A 20,486-nucleotide genomic window follows, 5' to 3' on the forward strand; every position below is an offset into this window, starting at 1 on the left:
CCCATTTTTGAATCGTATGTGATCATTATCATTGATGTATTAATGTGTAAGCATCATTTTAATGTTGCAGCTGGTAAAGAGTTACTCTATTAACCGCTGGATTCTATCTATAATAACATTTTGATTATTTTTGTAGGCCTATTAATAGTCTGCAAAGTAACAAACATTTGAATAAGTAGGCTAAGTAAAGTACAATTAGCCTACCTCAAAGTTGTTGTACACTACTTGAGTAGACTTTTCCACCACTGTGAATATTATAATAATATATAGGCCTACTGTAAAGTGCGGTACTACTGGGCAATAGTCTGTGGTGGGATTTCAAAATCGCACACCTACAGAAACTGGGCCACACACTCACGCACACGCACGCACACACGCACACACACACACACACACACACACACACACACACACACACACACACACACACACACACACACACACACACACACACACACACACACATTCACTCCCACGAGCTCCCACAAAGGGTTGAACATTAACATGCAGTTGTGCTCTGAAATCGTTATCAGTGTCTGGGTCGTACCAACTAGTGGGTAGATTAAACATTATTTATTGGTCAAATTTCTTTCTTAGCGAACAAAAGAATGTTGACAAAGACATGGTTTTGTATTTCAAATTTTTATCCCGCTCTTATTACCCTGGTTTTTGGGGTCAAATTAATCACCGTCGACAAAAAAAACAACCCAAAACTATTTACACACCCCTGTGTTTCGCAAACGTTCTCTGGAAGCTCACCTGTTGGTTGCGAGGCTGACATGGGGCGTTCAGGTACTCCCCCTCGCCTCCAACGCACAAAGACACAAAATGGAGCTGAAACTACCTGGCTGAGGAAAAGTACAGTTTCGCCCAATAGTATGCATAAACTGAAGTTTTATTTGCGTATTTGAGGAAATAATTATAAGATAAGTCGACTGATACCTCGAGGAAAGGGGATTAAAATGTTGTGGACGTTAATCATCGCCGCCTTAATGGCAACAGGTAAGTTGGCCTGTTTTTTTATTTTTGCCAAACAGGGTGGGCCCTCTTCCGTAAAAGTCCGTTGATAAATATTCCTCTATAGCTGCCCGAGTCTTTCTCATTTTGAAACGTGTGTGTGGTATTTTTAGTGTTTTCACAGTTTGTCGATGTTTCTATTTAATCATTATTTACTGCAAAGCTGTATTAAATTGTCTTTTTTTATTTTGTACTTCTATACATTTCAGAGGGAACTATTGTACTTTTTACTCCACTACATTCATTTGTCACTAGTCCCCAGCGGTCGATCCAAGTTACCTTTTACATAAAAACACATGATATGATGCAGTACTATGTATTCAATGTATCTAAAATCGGTTCCAAATTGACCAACTACAGTATTGCATGTCTTTGTTAATGATAAAAACAGAATAATTTGATATTCAATAACACTTTGAAATGAGCCATTCTGCATAATGACTATATTATTGTATAGTTTATTAATCATACTTTTAAGTACATTCTGTATTTAAGTAACATTTTGAATCCAGGACTTTTCCTTATAATGGAGTCATTTTAGACTATGGTATTCCTACTCGTACATAAGTAAAGGATCCAAGTTCTCCTTCCATCACTGGTAATTTGTTCTTGTGGATAGCATATGTTTTTATAGCAGACAATAATGCATGCAAACAAAAAAGAGAATGGGAGATAGTACGTCATATAAAATAAATATGATGTGTAACAGGTTTTAGGATAGAGGCCTCATCTAGTGTAACAGTTCAACATCACCACAAACTACAGCCTTTAAAGTGACAGTTGAATCAACAAAAGCCTCAGAAAACCTCCAATAAGAATCAAACAACTTGTTATGATCAAATAATGAGGAGTTCCATCTGGTTAGTGTCATTTACAATCCCACAGACTATGATTTATGTTCTTTGGTATACTTTCTTATGGCAGAAAAAGTTATGCTATACATGCTATAATGTCTCATTAGCGCTAAACACAAATTCACAATTATATTTTTTATTTTATCAAATGTGGTGTGCTTTTTGAATGTAAAAACTCTGTTTCTTTTGTAGTTCTTTGTTAATGTTTTTAGTCAAAGTTAATGCTGATTGTGCCCTAGAAACCACACTTAACTCCACATTTTGAGGTGCTGTGTTTTATGGTTTCTTTAGGCCTTTACTTTTTAAGATTAGCAATGTGCGAGAGGAAAGTCACAGCAGACAATGTTACTGCAGCTAAAAAGTGAGCAGCTCCAGTTACATGTCTTGACTATGTATCGAAAGTCTGGCGTAAATTATTCCTTTATTTTCAGAGTGTCTTAAGTACGCATAGCAGTCATACTCGGCTGTAATGGTCAGACTGAAAAAACAGAGCATGTCTGCGATGACTCATCCCTCCCACACTCTCAGTGATACTGGCAGTGAGGAAATACTGTTGTCATATACCTGTACCACGCCTTAGGGGTATTGTAGAGTAATTAGAAACATGCACCCAATATTATAAAATGTGAGTGACATTTTGATCATAATAATCATCATCCTCTACCACTCTCATCAATTAAAATCTCCAATATTTCTTTCTAGAGTCCACCATGGCCATCTCGGTCCAGTGCTCCACCAAGAGGTACATTGTCATCCTCTTCCAGCCCGTCACCCTCACCTGCAACTACCAGACAACCGCCAGTCAGCCTCCTGTCGTCACGTGGAAGTACAAATCCTATTGCCAGGACCCTATTCAGGCTGCATTGAATCCCAGCAGTGCAAGCAACGTTCTGTCTCAGAACAACCCCAACTACAACCCCAACATCGAGTGTGCCGATAGCCAGAGGACGGTGCGCATAGTAGCCTCCAAACAAAGCAATGCCGTTACCCTCGGCTCGGAGTACCAGGGTCGCAAGATCAGCATCCTAAACAGTGAGTTGATGAAAACGTACACTTTGAAATCACATTCATGTGTATAGTAAGGAATGGGTATGATAGTCAATGATAGTGAATCATTTAACCTCTACTCTGTCAGTAACTGTCTCTGTAAATTATGTAATACACTAGTTTCTTATTACGTAGAGCTTTGTGTGGCTTGTTCCCACTTTCATATCTGTGCAGATCAGCTTCTCAAACTGAATTAGTATGAATATGCCCACGTGGGACTGAAAGCATTGTTGTCAGGATGGACGCCATATGTAATCAGGCTGTTGCAGAAATCAAAATTCAACATTCAAAGGTTTATTTGTCTCATAGGGATATTTTAAATAAGTGCAGTTAAATGCAGGAGTAGCATACTCAAGAGGAACATAAAAAGAGAAGGAACATCCTGAAACCAGTGGATTCATGACGGTCCTTTTCATGAGCAGGTGTCCTGCTCAAATTATTGTCAGCGCCACAGCGTTTTTTCTGTAATGGACCCCTGCTTTCTACCCTCCTGGGATGTGTACAAATGAGATAATCATTTATTTAGAGGACAGAAAGTACAAAAGTACTGATATCAGCTTTTAAAACGATAGCCCCCCCACCCAGTATAATTTATACTGCCAATGCATGTGAAACATCACTGTTGGTATTTTTGTGGTTTTCTTTTCTCAGTGAATGTGACTGATACTGTTCAGAAAATCAACATTATCTCTTTAGCCCTTTTCAAGTGTGTAGTGTTTTACTGGGCTGCAAAATGTACCTGTGTCTGGGTAACAACAAAAATAATAATCTCAATAAAACTCGATCACATGCAGGAATTAATACTAATGCAATATCACAAAAAAGTACAGTTGTAAGCAAGGTTAATGCATTAACTGAGATGTAACAGTTATCAGTAAGGTTGCTAGCCTGATCTCCTTTGAGGGTATTTGGGGTTTTATTGACAAAGGCATGATCACCCTAAATAAGATAAGATAAGCCTTTATTGTCTCCTATAGGAAATTCATCTTGGACATTCAAGATAAACAAAATGGTGACACATCGCGCATAAACACACAATAAACATGCAGTTAACTTACATAGAAACATAATCATACATTATCTCATCCAATGCTTCAATGAACATCTAATAAACCTCACATAATACCCCCCCTACCTTTCCTCACAATCACAGAAGAACAGAAGAGAACCCACAACACATCATCCCCCTCGTATTGCACTTAATTTTATATATATATATATATATGTATGTATGTGTGTGTATGTATATATATATATATATATATGATGCAGAAAGAGAAAAGAAAGCCTTGGTGGTGGCATGGCTGGGCTGGGGCATAGGAAGTTTACAGCTCAGGCCTTGAAAATGAGCAACAGAATAATTGATAAGTTATGAATAGGCATGTATAAAAACTTTAACATGTTAAAAATCTGCATTAATGCTTTGACTTAAAAAATAAAAAAGAAATGTATCAGCTGATTTGGTATGTGATCTGCCTCATTAGGCCCAGAATAAATTGTACTGTTGTTCAGGTTCCTGTGAGTCAGTCTCCTGTGCTCAGTGTAGTGTGGAGGGGCGTACTTTCCGCTCACGGTGCTTCTAACTGATCTCTCCAGACGTGTCCTCGCAGCACACAAGCATGCACACACACACACACGCGGTGCAATGCTTTACAGTAATCTGAACAATCTTTGTCTACTACATGCCAGTTTTTTGACAAACACCCATTCTTCTATCTATTAATGGTTATGATTGGCTTATCTTTTAACAAAGACCTTACTGTTTCAATTTTCACTGTTAAAAATGTGGGAAACTTTCATTTTTAGGAATTAACCAAAATGTCCTTTTTTTTTAATAAATGTTTGTGGAAAACGGGATCTGTGCATCGTTCATCATTGTTCAATTTATCAAAATAAAGTCAAGTTGAGAAAAAAACCTTGAGCCCAGCAGTGTTTCCATCACTGATGACAAACTTAGTGAGGCTACAATGGAGTTGGATGGCAAAGAGGTCAATGTAGAAGAAAACACACTCAAAAAGGGCAAAAATATTTGCTGACATGAACATTGTTTCTTGTTCAAGATGTCAAAATACTGCAATTTAACAAGGATTATTATCAAATCCCACTGGTATATGATTGTAATAATAGTAAATAATAATACTGTAGCCACTTTAAAACAAAAACCAATCCCGTGGATCTATTGTTTCTCACAGATGCAGACCTGAATATTGCGCAGACGGCATGGGGCGACAGCGGTGTCTACGTCTGTTCTGTGGTCTCTTCCCAGGACCTTTCAGGAAACGGTGAAGACTACACAGAGCTAATTGTACTCGGTAAGTTGCATTCGTAGGCGTATGTGGTTAGGCAATGTGCTTCTTCTTTTTTGTCGCTACGTTTCCCCTTTTCTTCACTTTCCTCCTCAACAACACACACATGATTACACATACAGATTTCAAATAATTTTCAAAAGAGTTCCAAATTCCATTCAAACTTTCAAATTTGAAATTTCAGAAGTCACTAAATCAGAGATCTTCAACAGGGGGTCCTCAGAGTCACTGCAGGGGGGCCTCCAGATTAGTGTTAATAATTGTTTTTCAAAAAATGTAAATGTCTTAACATGAATCCAACATATTATTAGCAAACATAAATCCCCACTGGTAATAGGCTTACTGGCCTAGGTATTAACTAAGATAGCCATCCACAGATACAGTTAATCTTATGGATTCACTGTGCCACATGTATGTTTAACATTAAAAGATGATTTATAAAATCATGCTGACAATTATTATTTTAATAGCTTAGTATTCTATGCACTAAATAGGTATGTGTAAAGGCTTTAGACTGCCATACACTTTATTGTAGGCCCAGTTTAATATGCAACTTAATTTTATACAATATATGTAGTAGGGGGTCCCTACTCCATCTCTCTTTTAGTTAAGGGGTCCTTGGTTTAAAAAACATTGAGGAACCCTGCACTAATAGTGTTTGGGCAGATTTATAGTTAACAGAAAGGCTACTTAGAGCTGTAACAATTCCAAATTTTGCTGTACAATTATTTGTCTCAGAAATAATTGCGGTTAACAATATAATTGTCCCTTTTAGTCAAATTGTAAAAATATGTATTTATTAACAACAAATTAAAGTTTTTAATGAATCCCAGCATACATCTTTTGGTTATATCACTGTTATGTGACCCAGATAATGTAACGTTTTGCCCAACAAAACATTTTTTCATCCGTATTGGCAAAACTACGTGGCAAAATAGTCATCACTGATTCTTTACTTACATTTTTTTAAACTCTATCCCCCCTTGTCATTTTTGTTGCAAGTGCCAGCAACTAACAATTTAAATAATAAAACTATATAGTCATATATAAGGTGGGGGGTAGTGATGGTGAGCAACAAAAGGTTATTTAATCAGTGGGTTTGTCAGGCAGATTTCATGCCAGAAACATAAGCATGCTCAATTTCTCTGGCTTGAGGCAGCTACAGCCCAGGATGTTTGGAGTTGCTATAGCAACAAATGACAGATGTCTCTTGCATAGCTTTAGCTCATCAGTCTGACCAATAATCACTTATATGACTACAATTTGACATATCTAAGAAAAATCAACAACTACCATCAACAGTCATACCACTTAGGTAGCTAATGTAAGTTCATTGCAGTCAAACAAAGAAACCGCAATTACGTCAAACAATTGCAATTAGACAATTATGTTAATAATTGTTACAGGCCTAACTTGCCACCAGCCTGGTTCTGAATAAGTCTTTAGAGTAATTCGTTGTAGGCAGTAAAATTAGACCGATATTACTTTAAGTAATTGTGGCTTTATCTTTCTTTCACAGAGAGAAAGTCAAATACTACTGACCTCCTGCCTGGCATTGACTTACTGGTTATGGAAGGTAGTACAAGCCCCTTGATATAGCTCAGTCATGTTTTAGTCCCACAGTAGAGGTGTATGAGGGAGGTTTAGTTGTAAAGGAAAAGGGAAACATTTCTTATACAACACGCCAGCTGCATTGCTTGAGGTCACTCACGCTGTGAGTTTGAATTTGAACAATTTAGGCTGTAGAAGATTCCTGGCAAAGATCATACTCATCATAGTGCACAATTACAGACCGAGTAGCAACTACAGTATGACTCATCTTGAGAACATGGCCCTGCATACAACATCCTGTTGCAAGTGTAATGTACAATATACATGAGACCATTCAAACCCAACTGTTCAGCTTATGATGCACTTCACTTACTTACTTAACTTTCTCCATTCCCTCCTTATCAACCTCTGTTTCTCTTTCTTTAATATGGCTCAGCTCCCATGTGTGACTTTCTGTAGTCTGTAGCTGCCTGGTTGCAACAAAAGGGCACTCAGCACACATTTTCTTATCAGTGTACAGAGGCAAATAAAGGGACATTTTCTCCCTTCTCTTTGCTGTTTTTGTCTCTTGGCTAAGCTGCATGTGCTGCCTGAATTGACTTGCAGAGAGAATGCCCCGGGTACAAGGACGAACCGGCTTTACTGGTTTGACAAAACATTGAAAAATACCCAAACTACCACTGCCAACATGCTTTGTTTGTCTGAACACTCAATTGCAGAAGTGAAATCTGAGAGTTGTTTGCAATTATAAACATAAAGCAGCAGAGCACGGCCTATGCTCAGGCCGACACAAACAACTGCTACATTCTGTTTGACTTGTGCATTTACATGTCACTACCTGGAATTTTTCTGTTAAATATTCTAATGATCCTGCATGTGACATAGTATGGGAAGCCGATTCTGAATGGCTTGTTGAATCTCATAATTTCTGATTTGGCAGCCCACATAAAACTGACTGGGTTGTGCTATTTGTGTGGTGTTAGGCACCCCAGATACCCAAATGTATGTGCACAAGCACTGAAAAAGTGAGTTTTTTATGATATGTCCTCTTTTAAGTGCGATGTGTAAATCTTCCTCTTGCATAACTATGAAAAATTATGAAATGATTTGCTGGGCTTACTGTATGTTCCCTGTTAAAGGAGGAAAAGCATTTGTTGTGGATTAATAATATACATCTTTGAGAAAAATGTATCTAATGCACTCCTAATTGGCCCACACAGACTGGCTCCTGGTTGTTTTGGTGGTTATGGGCTTCCTGTTGCTGCTGCTCCTGATCGGGATCTGCTGGTGCCAGTGCTGTCCACACACCTGTTGTTGCTATATCAGCTGCCCCTGCTGCCCTGACCGCTGCTGCTGCCCACGAGCATGTGAGTACCAAATGGAAAGCCAATGAAATTGTACTTGTTGTCTTTCTTTTACTGCATGTAACCTAGAGCTGGCTATTGAACCTACATTTTTGGACTAAAATGTAGGGCTGGGCATCGTTCAAAATCTTTCGATCTGGTATCAATTTCGATACTTCAGTTTGGATGCCGGTTCCTTAACGATACTTTTTTCAATACCAAATGTTTTAAAATCCATTTCAACATCAACAAAAATACATTAAACACACAACTTTTATTTTCCACCTTAATTGTGAATCAAAACAGTTATCAAAATTAAAGAAATCTGGTAACACTGCTCACTCAGAGTAACATTAATAAAACTGGTTGTGCTTTTGGATAGGGGTGCGCCAGTCGGATACTCAGGATTGGTATCAATCCGAACTTGGCCAAAATTAACAAAAGAGAAACCTTTTTGTCACAACGTGAACATATTATAAATAATAATTAAATAAACAAATTACATTGTGTACAGGGTAATCTTGAACTAATTAAAATGCAAAGGAATGTAAACTACAAAGACTTTTTAGTGCAAACTGCATAATGACACAAACCTTTAACAATAAACTTGGTGACTGCCCTGTTGTCAACATTGAACTAATGGAGAACTAACTTAAGTGCAAAGGAAACTAATTGAATTGCCTTGTTGCTGAAAGGTGCTGTAGAAATAAAGTGGCCTTGCCTTACAACCTCAGTCAGTCACCAGGGCACAGAAACCACTGTTGTGCCTGCTTGTCGCAGAGGAAGTGAACATCAACAGCACCGCGACCGCTTTCGCCATTAATATCATATCGCAGCAAACGCTGTCTGCATGAAGTTTTGAACAACTGTAACCACACTTAAAACCACTTTATCGGCATTGCTGTGACTTCAACAAAACTGTAGAGCCGTGTGTGTGTGTGTGTGTGTGTGTGTGTGTGTTGCTCTCTGTCAATATGCAGAGAGGACAGATAAGCTTGCGCTTATGCGCTCAGACGCTTTTGGAACCGAAATTTGGCACTGAAAGATAAATAATTTTTTGATAATCATAGGATCGGAGTGTTTCTTTCAGTGCCATAAAAGTATCGACATTTGGTGCCCTGCCCTAAAATGTGTCTGTGGCACGTGTATCACATACTGTCAAGTAACAACATTGGCACCGAAAGTCTGGTCAGATTCTGTTATCAGAATCTCAGATCTGTTTCCAATTCAAATCATAATTTTACCAATATTAGACTGTATTTTATGTAAACAAAGTACTTATATGGCTGCTTGCACTTGGACAACATTACATTTACACACCATTACACAACATTTGAGAAGTTTGGCGTCTTTTGTTAAGGAAAAAAAAATGTCTTGTAGAAAATGGTGTCCAAGAAAAAAAAAAAATCAAAACACATGTTCTAACTTCTGAAATATTAATGAAGTCTCAAAAGGCTTTAAATGTCTTTCGGTAATATGCACCCACACCTGTCGATCTAATTAAGCTCTGGTTAACTGATTACATCTAACAAAAATGAAACACAACTGCACAAAATGTGGCTCCTAAAGTATGAAATAATTGTTTCGCTATCAGTACTAAAACTGCGATATGGTACTGGCAGAAGTATTAAAAAATGTCAAACTATACCCAGCTCTAATGTAAAATTAAAAAAGGAGAGTTCCTAAATATTTTTGGACTTATTCACATCATGTACTGTAGTACTCTACTTTGTGGGTTTTTATATGCAAAGTAAACAAATGTAAAACACACACTCGGAATGTACCTACATTTCACAGCTTACTTTGGATTGTTTTAGCAAAATTGTGGTGTGTGTGTATATTTATTGTGGTTAGCTGTTGTACATGCTCTATAGTGTGCAAGGTTGATACAGCACAAATCAAAGATTATACTCCATGAAACAATCTCTAATTTATTTAAGGAATGTATATTTGCCTTATTATTGAGAGTTAGAGCTAACTCCCAACAAGAAATAAACAATTACGCATATTTCCCGAACAGGGTTTCCCGCAGCAGAGATGAGGTTGTCCCCCCCCCCCCCCCCCCGTTCCTCTGCGGGAAACCCTGCTGAATAGCTAGCTAGTTAAGTGGAAAACCACTTAAATGTAGCTTATTTTGGCTTACTGTTACGAAGCTGAATTCTCTGCCCTTTAGTTTGCCTATCCTTTACCCACACACCATTTTATTTCCTCTGTTCTACTTACCATCTCTGTTTTTCCCTCCACAGTAGATAATATGACTGAGTCTTTAAGTCTACTCTTAAAATTCCATTGGCCTTCAGCAGTTGCTGTGTTAGTTTCTGTCCCTGCAAACTAAGACTTATGACATGTTTCTGCTGTTTCACACAGTCTGTTTTCTTTCCACTTTGACAACTGTCATCCATTATGTCGCAGTGTACGAGGCAGGAAAAGCAGTGAAGAAAGGTGGTATGCCAATGAGTCAATATGCTCCCACCCTCTATGCTCCCAGTATGTATGCCCAGCCAGCATACGGTGGCCAGCCTGGTATGCCTCTGCTTCCTCTACCAAACGGAGCTGGACCCCTACCTCCCCAGAACGGCTACGGTCGGGATTATGATGGCGCTAGCTCTGGTGAGAGTTGTTTTCCAGTCCTGATTAAATGTCAACTGATTAATCATTTCTGTAGCAGTTCTTTAGTGTTCAACTTGTGTGGCCAGCAGTAACTGAAAATATACATTTTATAATTACATATAATCCCCTCCCTAATTTGTTTTAATGTTGAGCTTTGTTGAATTTTGCTTTGGTGTTTAAATTTGCTGTGTTGTGTCTGTGCAGTCGGACAGGGCTCCCAGGTGCCTCTGCTGCGTGAACAAGACGGGGGAGGGGACCACAGTGAGTAAAATGAGGAGAAGGAAAAAAAACACTCAAAGGAATTTCAGTGGTTCTATTTATGTGTTCTAGCCTTGCCCCCACTAAACCTGCCAATGTGGGGATGTTTTCACACTTCAGAAAGTACATTTGAAAGATATGTTTCCGTGTTTCCACTGTGGTTTCTCACCAGTAGAATTCTTGAAGTAAGTTGCACCCGATTGTTGGAAACAAAGAAGAAAGAAGCATTTGATATTTTATCTTTTTTGACCTATTGATTGAAAGTTTGTGCAGGACTCTTTTGAATTACACTAGTTTGTCTACTCATATTAGTGGTTGGGTGTGATTTAAATGATTATTATATTTTATCCTTTATTTAATGCTTTATTTACTGTACTCTGCTGTGTTTTGTCTTCCCCTGCCTGCTGTTGGCAGCACACTCTACTTTGCTACTGCCGGCTCTATTGTGCCATCATTCAGATCAATCAGTCAGACTTAAAATTAGGGCTGCACGACATGAGGAAAATATCTAATTGCGATTATTTTGACTGATATTGCGATTGCGATATGATTCACGATATTGGAGGCAATGATCATTTTTGTGTCATTATTCTCATTTTCATTAAAATTATTAACATTGAATGAAATTAAAATGATTATAGTGTGGTTTTTCCGAGGATCTGTACCAAACAAAGATTTTTTTCTTTAGTCTGTAGGATACGATTTGTAGGCCGAGACGTCTCTGCAGCACCACAATACTTCACTCAGAATGGTTTAACACATTTTGCCATTAACAAATATTGCGCCCCCCCTGCGATTTGGATATTGCACTAGTCCATATTGTGATTTCGATACAACTGCGATTAATTGTGCAGCCCTACTTACAATCGGAATCCATAGATACCCAAAGTAAAATGACTCAGATCTTGACCAAGCCCAATACTAATACATTTAAAGGGGGCTCTGACTCCAGTGTGCAGGGTTTGCCTTGGACTGACTGTCATGTTCAAGCACAGTGAGTCAGTGTATTTGCATGATGCTGAAATCTGACTTCCTCTCTTCTTCCCTTCAGCTCGCAGTGGGTATCGCATCCAGGTGGACCCCGATGGGAACGCCACACGTGCCATTTACTACATGGAGAGGGAGCTGGCCAACATGGACCCATCCAGACCTGGCAACTACAACCGCTGTGAGTGACTGATCACTTCCTGCTATTCTGGTCTCAGTTACTGTGCCTCAGACTGAAGAAATGAGAAAATGGATCAACTTCTATTAAAAGCTGTCAAGAGTTAAGAGACAGCCATTTTAACTACTGCGTGTGTGTAGTTTACATTCCCTCCAAATGGACGACACAATCTTCTGAACACAGCCATACTGAGAAATACAGAGAGAGTTGTGTGGAGCTGATGTTGAATACTGGAAATCACCCCAGCTCTACTCTCGGCCGAGCTCTTCCTCTAGGTCAAGGGTTGTCAAAGTCTCACAACATAACAAAATAATGAATATTTTTGCTACTTTAATTGTTTGAATACAGCGCTGCTAAATCAACCGACATTACAGCCTCTGAATGAATAAACCGGGCACAGACTTTAAGGGGCCCTATTTTAACGATCTAAGCGCACAGCGTGAAGTGCCTGGCGCAGGTGCGTGTAGGGCGTGTACGAATCCACTTTTGCTAGATAAACGGCGTAAAAAAGGGTCCGTGCGCTAGGAGCATGGTTCAAAAGGGTTGTACTTAGTTGTCTTAATTAATCATAGGTGTGTTTTGGGTGTAACCTGCAATAAACCAATCAGTGTCATCTCCCATTTCCGTTTGTACCTTGGTGCAATGCTATTATGATGGCGGATTTGCTAAGAAGGATGAGAGATTTTAAGGAGAAGAAACTGATCTGCTCATGCGTGAAGTGAAAGTGCATAACACTATTTCACATTGTAATATTTTTTATGATCTTTTGCATATTTGTGTGCTGCTGCTAATAACGTTCCTGACTGTAAACGGCCACAGTCAATGGCACAGTCACCAACTTTTAGAACAAGTCAGCGGTGCGTTACGCTGAACTTAAATTATATTATTGGCTAACCACTTAAATTTAGCTTATTTTGGCTTTCTGTTACGAAGCTGAATTCTCTGCCCTTCCTTGTGTCCAAAAGGGGGCTTTAGTTTGCCTATCCTTTACCCACACATCATTTTATTTCCTCTGTTCTACTTACCATCTCTGTTTTTCCCTCCACAGTAGATAATATGACTGAAGTCAGTTCCCTGCATGATAGCGTGGAGGCTCGAGGCCGCGGGGGGCGCTCCCAGCCGCCACATCTGCCCACCGTCTATGACCGGGATGAAGCCATGAGCACCATCAGCAGTGTTTCCCAGCAAGGCCACCGCCGTGATGACTACCCGCGCCATGGTGGTGGGAACATGGAGAATCGTGTACGTGCCCGCTCCATGGACAACCTTGACGACATCGGACGGCGCTACGGCCGAGATGACTACCCACCACAACGCTTCCCAGATGAGCCCAGAGGCAGGAGAGGGTGAGTCTTATTTCTCTGACCGTTACACCAGTATCTACCCATTTAGCAGTGGCAGTGTGTTATTAGTCACCTGAGAGAGCTACAGGCTCAGTGCCTTAAACAGTAACATGATTGTTGTTGTCTAGCTTGGTGCACTAAGCTTTGACCCAACACTACTACAAGTGCTATGATCCTTAAATACAAAACATTTTAAGTTTTGCATGCTCCTTTTTGGTTATGTTGTTGCCATATATGATCATCTGGACCAGTTAAGCTAGCAATGGCTGATATTAGACCAAATGTAATACTTTGTTCACACTTGAGAGAACTTGTATCCACTGTATTTAACTCTTACTCTTAGAAATACTGCAATTATTGAGAGAAATACAAACAGGGACAGATTTCTTTGTGTGGGCTCTTGATTGGCTTCCCAGCTAATCATTCATGAATCCTATTGTTTTTTTTGCGGGGGTTAGGGTGCAGCCTTATTTATTAAATGAATGTGGGATCAGGAGGAAGCTAGTGGAATTTGTGTGTTTTGCATGGCGGGGATGGCTTCTATTAGGAGAGAGAATACAAAATAGATTCATTTTTGCGGTTAATTTCTTGTTATTAACAAAATGCATATGAATTAAAATGATTCATTTGCTCATTTCAAATATTTAAACATAATGTATTAAACTTGCTGACTCTGAATTTTGCTTTGTTAGATGTATGTATGTTGATGGTGGCCTCTATTGGCTGGCCGCTGCCATTTAGAACATGATGAGTGATTAAGTGTACAGCAGGTGAGTCCGTAAGATGCAACAACTATTCTTACCTACGGAACAAGTCACAGATCCCCCACATCACATGCAGCACAATTATCTTGTCCGGGTCAAATTATATTGTATCCATGGTTCCTATGAGTGCGTCACTACTGCGGTGTGTGTGTGTGTGTGTGTGTGTGTGTGTGTGTGTGTGTGTGTGTGTGTGTGTGTGTGTGTGTGTGAAACTTCCTCCCTTTACATTGGTGGGATGGGAGTGCTTTATCATACAGTTTCACCAGAAAGCAGGCTTACTCTATTGTTATGTTTTTATTTTTATTCCTATTAATGTCCTTATCTCTTACTCTTACCTGTACTTCTCTTGTGTTACGTTCACACTGCAGTTGCTGCTTAGACACCTGAATCTCCCTACGGGGATAATAAAGGTTTATCTTATCTTATTTATGCTATGAATGTATATATAATATATTTAGAGTATGTGTATATTGTTTTCGCGATGTATATTGCGATCCTGGCCACAGGAATTCAAATTCTCTCTCATCTCTTCTCAGTTTCCCCAGAACAGAAAAAGTTATGTCTTTGTATGAGTCTGTGCACTTTGTGTGTGGGGCTTACCAGATGTCACAATGTATCAGACAAGACACAGGTGCTTTCCCTATAGCTGAGACATGCATCAACACCACAACACCACATTAAGTACCTGACTAGCTGATTTCGCTTAACTTTCTTCCTCTTCTGTTTTTTTTTTTACTGATATTATATATATATGTATATATTATATTATATTATATATATATATATATATATATATATATATATATATATATATATATATATATATATATATATATATATATATATACACACACACACTTATTTAACTGCTCTAGTTGAGTAAAATGTAGAAACTAATTTAGATTAGTATAAGATAAGTATGCCTTGGATGATTATGAAAGTTTGACAATGATTTTACTTCTCTTTTTCCCTTCAGCTATTTATTATGTACATGCATACTTGCCACGTATGTCAACAAAACAACATGCTTGTTAACAGAATCATGATGTGGTAGTATGTCTGTGACTTTTTTCCCAACGTTATACAAGCAGTATAGTTATGGATTTAACAGATTATTAAAAAGGTTTAAAAAAAAAAAAAACTAATTGTTTACTGTAAGTTGAATTTAAAGAGAAATAAATATGGCAATAAAGAGCAATATTTATATATTGTTAGTAGTCAGTATAGGATGATGCATCTTTAGAGAATAAGCTGATACCAAAGCTGACACTGCTGCTTATCCTTATTATTTTTTTGATATTTTTTACGTGAAAATAAGGCTTAAATTCTGTTTATAGTTTGAACCCATTCTTTCATTGTTAAAGGGGATTCACCAAAACTGTAAAAGTGTAACCTTCACTAAGGAAAGTGTAAAGAAATAGAATAACTTAAAGGGGGATTTCAATTCCACCAATCTTAGAACCAGCCAGTCAGTGGCCTGGGTGGGGCTCTCCAAACTAAGATGTGACAACCACATACTGGTAGTTTCGGTGGTTTAACGGCTGCCTATTAGATGTCATTGTCAAAAAGATTACAGGTTCAGCCGAGTTAAATCTAAATTGCCAGTCTACTCCTGGGACTACTTTGTTTTGGGTGTGATATATTTTCTGTATTTGCATTTGTATGCTTGCTTACTTCAAAATTATTTTTCCTTAAACTTTTCTGTGGCCTTTTTAAAGCATAATCTGTGTTGTCTGCGAAGTTATGGTGGACATGTATATTGGCCCAGATATTTAAAACTGCAAACCAGATCTGCTGATTGTCAAAGGTTGTAATTTGTCAATTGTCTTGTGTATTGCTGGATAAGAAACCAATATCGAAATGATCTGAAAACCATAAATCTCACCCTGTATAGAGTTGCACTGACTTTAGTGGCCTGCACACATTTGACAATGTAGCTGAAACTTCAGATGCAGTCCAGTAAGGTGACTTCTACATGACATAGCAACCGGGTCCTCAGCCGTGGTTTAAACTGGAACTGAGGACACAACCGTGAGGTTTAAAGTGCTCTATTGAGCAGCTAATCTATTGACGTGATGGAGTAACAGCCCCAGTATGTCCCTGCTTCCTCTCAATGTGTGCCGCTTTTCCGTCTCTTTAGCTCGGATGATGGGTGGAGCAGCAGCGCCCGCAGCGGCAACGATCGCGACTTTGACGACCGCAGGCGTCGCGACTACTCCCCCGATAATCGTCGGAGAGGAGACGGAGGGGGTCTCCCAGGGAGACGCAGCCGCAGCCGCGACGATCTGATGGACCTGGAGAGGGATCGCCGGCCGGGCGCCGATGCCAGGGGCAGGCGAGACGATTATGATGACAGCTTCCTGCGAGAAGCCTTGGAGAAGAAGAAGCTGGGCGAGCAGCAAAGGGCGCGCAGCCGCGAGCGCCTGGACAGCGAGAGCGACCGCTCGGATCGTGGGAGGGCGCCACGTGGGCCCCCACCGCTTCCTCAGATCCCACCCTCTGGACATCCTGGTCGCCGTGACGACTACCCACCTCCTCCACTTCCACCATACAGTGAAAATGAAAGTGTGTCATCTTCAAAGAAAAGCAACCTCCGCAAGGTGAGTCTCAGCAAACCGCTATACACCATACCAACACACACTGAGATGTTTCAGAGTGACTTTAAAGAAAAGTTCAAGATAAGGTCTGTCGTATAACAACAGTCATATTAACACTGAAACAAGCTTTGTTTGGCTCGTGTCCTCCTGTTCAGTGTTGGGGAAGTTACTTTTAAAAAGTAGTGTTTGCTCATTACTCGTTACTTCTTAAAAAAGTAATCCGTTACTTTACTTAGTTACCCCCTATGGAAAGTAACTTTTTACGTTACTCATTACTTTTACGTTACTTTTAAAAGCAGGCATCTCTGGCAGAGACTGAAGTTAATTATACAAAAACTATCTTTGACCATAAAGCCAATCTATGGTTTGTCTGAACTTCACTGTAGACTGGATTCTCTCCTCACAGAGTGACGGCTGATTCATTATGAAGGAGTCCAGCGCGGGTTGAATGCACATCAGCAGGTCATCGGTGTTACACGGTGTTAGTGTATACTATGTAATGTCTGTATCAACTTGTACTGGTCGCGCAGCCACGATGGTCCGTGCATTGTCGTAGACACATGCAGCCTCTTGTCCGCAGCGTGTCCGTGCAACTGACACAAGTCCACAGCGGTCCGCTGTGTGTATGTATGAGCCCATCTCCACCGCATCCATCTGTGAGGTTGTCTGCTTTGTATTCTGGCTGGCTCAGAGCGCCATCTAGCAAAAAGCCACAAAGCTTAAACCGCTCTCAAAAGTTAGTTTTGGCTGTGTCTCGCTTTCCATGATTGCTCTGCTACCAGCCTCTGTCACGTACCGTGTGGAGCTTGTGAGAAGGCAGTGTCGTTGTCAAATCTGTCCCTGGGAAAAGTAATGTTGCGTCGAATTGAAAAAGAAACTAGGTTTCGTTACCACATTTTCAGTAGTAGCGCGTTACACTACTTTTTACCCGAAAAAAGTAGTTACGTTACTGCAACGCGTTACTTAACACTTAACACTTAACACTGCTCCTGTTCTTACTGGACTAAAGGATGATAATGCAGTTTCAATTAAAGTGATTTGAAAAGTCTGAATTGGTCAAATTCAATGGATGTCTTCTAAAGTAACATTAGTATGAAATTCCCTCTCTGTGTTTCCCTGTTGAGCTGCAGTAGACGGACGGTAACAAAAATAAGGAATTTTGTACTAAACAACTGCAACTTTGAAAGATATCTACTTGATATGAATAACATGTAGAGCTGAACCCTAATATTAGCTTCAAAAAAGCTTTAGAATACATTTTTGCATGGAGGGAGTGCTGTGGATTTTTCCCCCACCACTTTCATTGAAAGTGCATTAGAAAGGGCTCTCCTAATGATGTATGTCTCCTAATGAAGTATGAACCGGAGGAGTTATTACAACAAGCAAAATCTGTTCATATGGGCACCTGACTATTGTTTCAAGACAGACTTAAAAAATGATCAACCTGTTCTTTAACTAGGAGTGTCAACACGGACATTTTTGTGAAAAATTGAAAATGTTATGATTATTATGATCAAAGTTAGGACTGAGGACATGAGGAAGCCACGTTATTTCTTTAGCCGTGAGATTAAAGGATAAGTCTGTTTATATATTTTTCTTATTGTAGACAAATCCCATGAAAAAACAACAATGAGTTGATTTTTACTAATAAGTATTACCTGTGCAACTAAAGCGTTATAAAGATTATTCCTCTGTGCTATAAAGCAAACACATCAATGAGCCACACCGTTACACTGGCTGGCATGATCCTTCATTATCATTAACATTGGGCACTGTAGTTTATTTAGAGTCAATTTGTGAATCACATCCATCGACCTGCTGCTGTAAATAATCAACGGCGCACCAAAGGTGTATTGATCCGTGGTTGAAAACAGTGCCCAACAGTGCACTTTTTACTCATGTTTGAGTAATGTTTGTCAAAAACTACAGCTGTTTTATTTTAGGAAATTGAAATTCTTGAAATTATGTATTTGTCACCCTTCTCAAAAGATTGAGGGATTGACTAATGCTTTATTAATTTTTGGTCTTTTCACTGAATTTGTTGACAATAAGAAACATATATGTTTTATACATATGGTATATAAAATATCACCAGCCTTATTCTTGAAGTCTTATTCTGGCACCTAACGTGATTAAATTAGGATTTATGTTTTTTCCCCCAGTTTATAATATATGTCAAGTTGACACGACTTTTCTTGCCTTTCAGAACGGAGCAGTGAGTCGAGAGAGCCTGGTGGTGTGAAACCAGCCATGACGTGAGCAACCTGTCCAATACTGCAGCTCTGGATCAGTTAATTTCTAAATCTGTAAATATTAGTCACACTGCTGATTCACTGCGCTGATTTTTATATTTCATAATTTACAGGAAACTTATCACAAATTGATGCTGAATGTGTATGTATACTTTTCTAAACTGGGAAGAGGTGCACAGATGAAATGTTACGTGCCTTTTCGTGTATAAAACATTGTGGCTGCCACAAGTGCCTTAAGAGTGTACAGAATTTTACTTGTAGACGTGAAAGTTGATAAATAATTCTGTCTCTCACGTTTACTCGTCAAGGTGTTTTACATCTTGACGAGTAAACGTGTTCCGATTGGTTTCAACTTTTTCGTAGTTTCAGTTAGCTGATACAAGTACTGATGTAGATTTGCTGGGGTCTATAGATTCTTCTGGCTTTTTACTTGTGAAAATTTGTTTTTATAAGAAAAACTATGTATATTTAAAGGAATTTATTTTATCTCTGCTTTTTGCTTTTAGTTGTGTTTGAGTTTGCTCAATGTATTTAGAAACCTGATTAGAATGTCTTTAAGTACTCGCATTTCATGTTGTTTTCTTTTTTTACACAAGATTTCAGTTTTAACTTGCAGTATGTTGTACAGCTGACCAGTAATACACTTTGAAACAGCAAATGTTTATTGTGATGTGATGAAACCTAATTTTACAATAAATGTCTCTATTGCCAGGCCATTTATTTGACTTGCAGAGTTTTGCCACTAGATTACACTATTGTGCTAGTCTGTAGTTTAATGACACAGTAGATGTGATTCTCTGGATCTTGGGACATATTATTCTCAAAAGTTGTACATTCATTGCTGCTGGATGTGGAACAGCTCAATGTTTAAGACTAAAAACAACTTTCTTTACTGATTCATTACTTGGACACTGAGTAAGTTCTGATTGTTTATTATATGACGTTCACTACTTAATTATTTCCGGTCCTCTGATTTTGTCTGTTGCCAGACCTTTGAAAAACATGATACAGCAATTCACTACTTCATTAAAAGTTGCAGTGAAAGTAACCCCTAAGTTTGCCGTCAGTGTTTGCACAAAAACAGGAACAGTGGTGCAATGTAAGAATCATAAGAAATCTGCGATAAATACTTTCTTTGTGAAACTTAAAATGTAAAAGTGATGTTGATTCAGGCCTTGCCTCTGTGAGAGAGAGAGAGAGAGAGAGAGAGAGAGAGAGAGAGAGAGAGAGAGAGAGAGAGAGAGAGAGAGAGAGAGAGAGAGAGAGAGAGAGAGAGAGAGAGAGAGAGAGAGAGAGAGAGAGAGGGAGAGAGGGAGAGAGAGAAAGGGAGAGACAGATAGAGAGAGAGAGAGAGAGAGAGGGAGAGAGAGAGAGAGAGA

The 20,486-nt window shown here is 39.1% G+C and overlaps 1 protein-coding gene across 2 annotated transcripts; it reads left to right on the forward strand.

Moving 5' to 3' along the window:
- Window positions 1-755: 755 nt before the first annotated feature.
- Window positions 756-19,823, forward strand: lsr (lipolysis stimulated lipoprotein receptor). Of its 2 annotated transcripts, XM_031313815.2 has the most exons (11): window positions 963-1,002; window positions 2,574-2,903; window positions 5,111-5,230; window positions 6,744-6,800; window positions 7,996-8,142; window positions 10,531-10,728; window positions 10,933-10,989; window positions 12,038-12,154; window positions 13,200-13,497; window positions 16,399-16,858; window positions 19,062-19,823. In XM_031313815.2, the coding sequence occupies exons 1-11, from the start codon at window positions 963-965 to the stop codon at window positions 19,095-19,097; spliced, it is 1,860 nt and encodes a 619-aa protein (XP_031169675.2). In that variant the 3' UTR covers window positions 19,098-19,823. The 2 variants fall into 2 exon arrangements, with proteins under 2 accessions (XP_035862122.1, XP_031169675.2); XM_036006229.1 differs by lacking the exon at window positions 6,744-6,800 and having other exon boundaries at window positions 756-1,002.
- The last annotated feature ends 663 nt before the right edge of the window (window positions 19,824-20,486 follow it).

The sequence above is a fragment of the Sander lucioperca genome, chromosome 10 (assembly GCF_008315115.2).
Source record: "Sander lucioperca isolate FBNREF2018 chromosome 10, SLUC_FBN_1.2, whole genome shotgun sequence".
Classification (NCBI taxonomy): domain Eukaryota; kingdom Metazoa; phylum Chordata; class Actinopteri; order Perciformes; family Percidae; genus Sander; species Sander lucioperca.

What these genes read in the sequence shown, in the direction of transcription:
- lsr (XM_031313815.2), top strand. Translation starts at nt 963, where the DNA reads ATGTTGTGGACGTTAATCATCGCCGCCTTAATGGCAACAG. An exon ending in AGACGGGGGAGGGGACCACA is followed by an intron (nt 10,990 to 12,037) that starts GTGAGTAAAATG and finishes TCTTCCCTTCAG; the next exon opens with CTCGCAGTGGGTATCGCATC. An exon ending in ACCTGGCAACTACAACCGCT is followed by an intron (nt 12,155 to 13,199) that starts GTGAGTGACTGA and finishes TTCCCTCCACAG; the next exon opens with TAGATAATATGACTGAAGTC.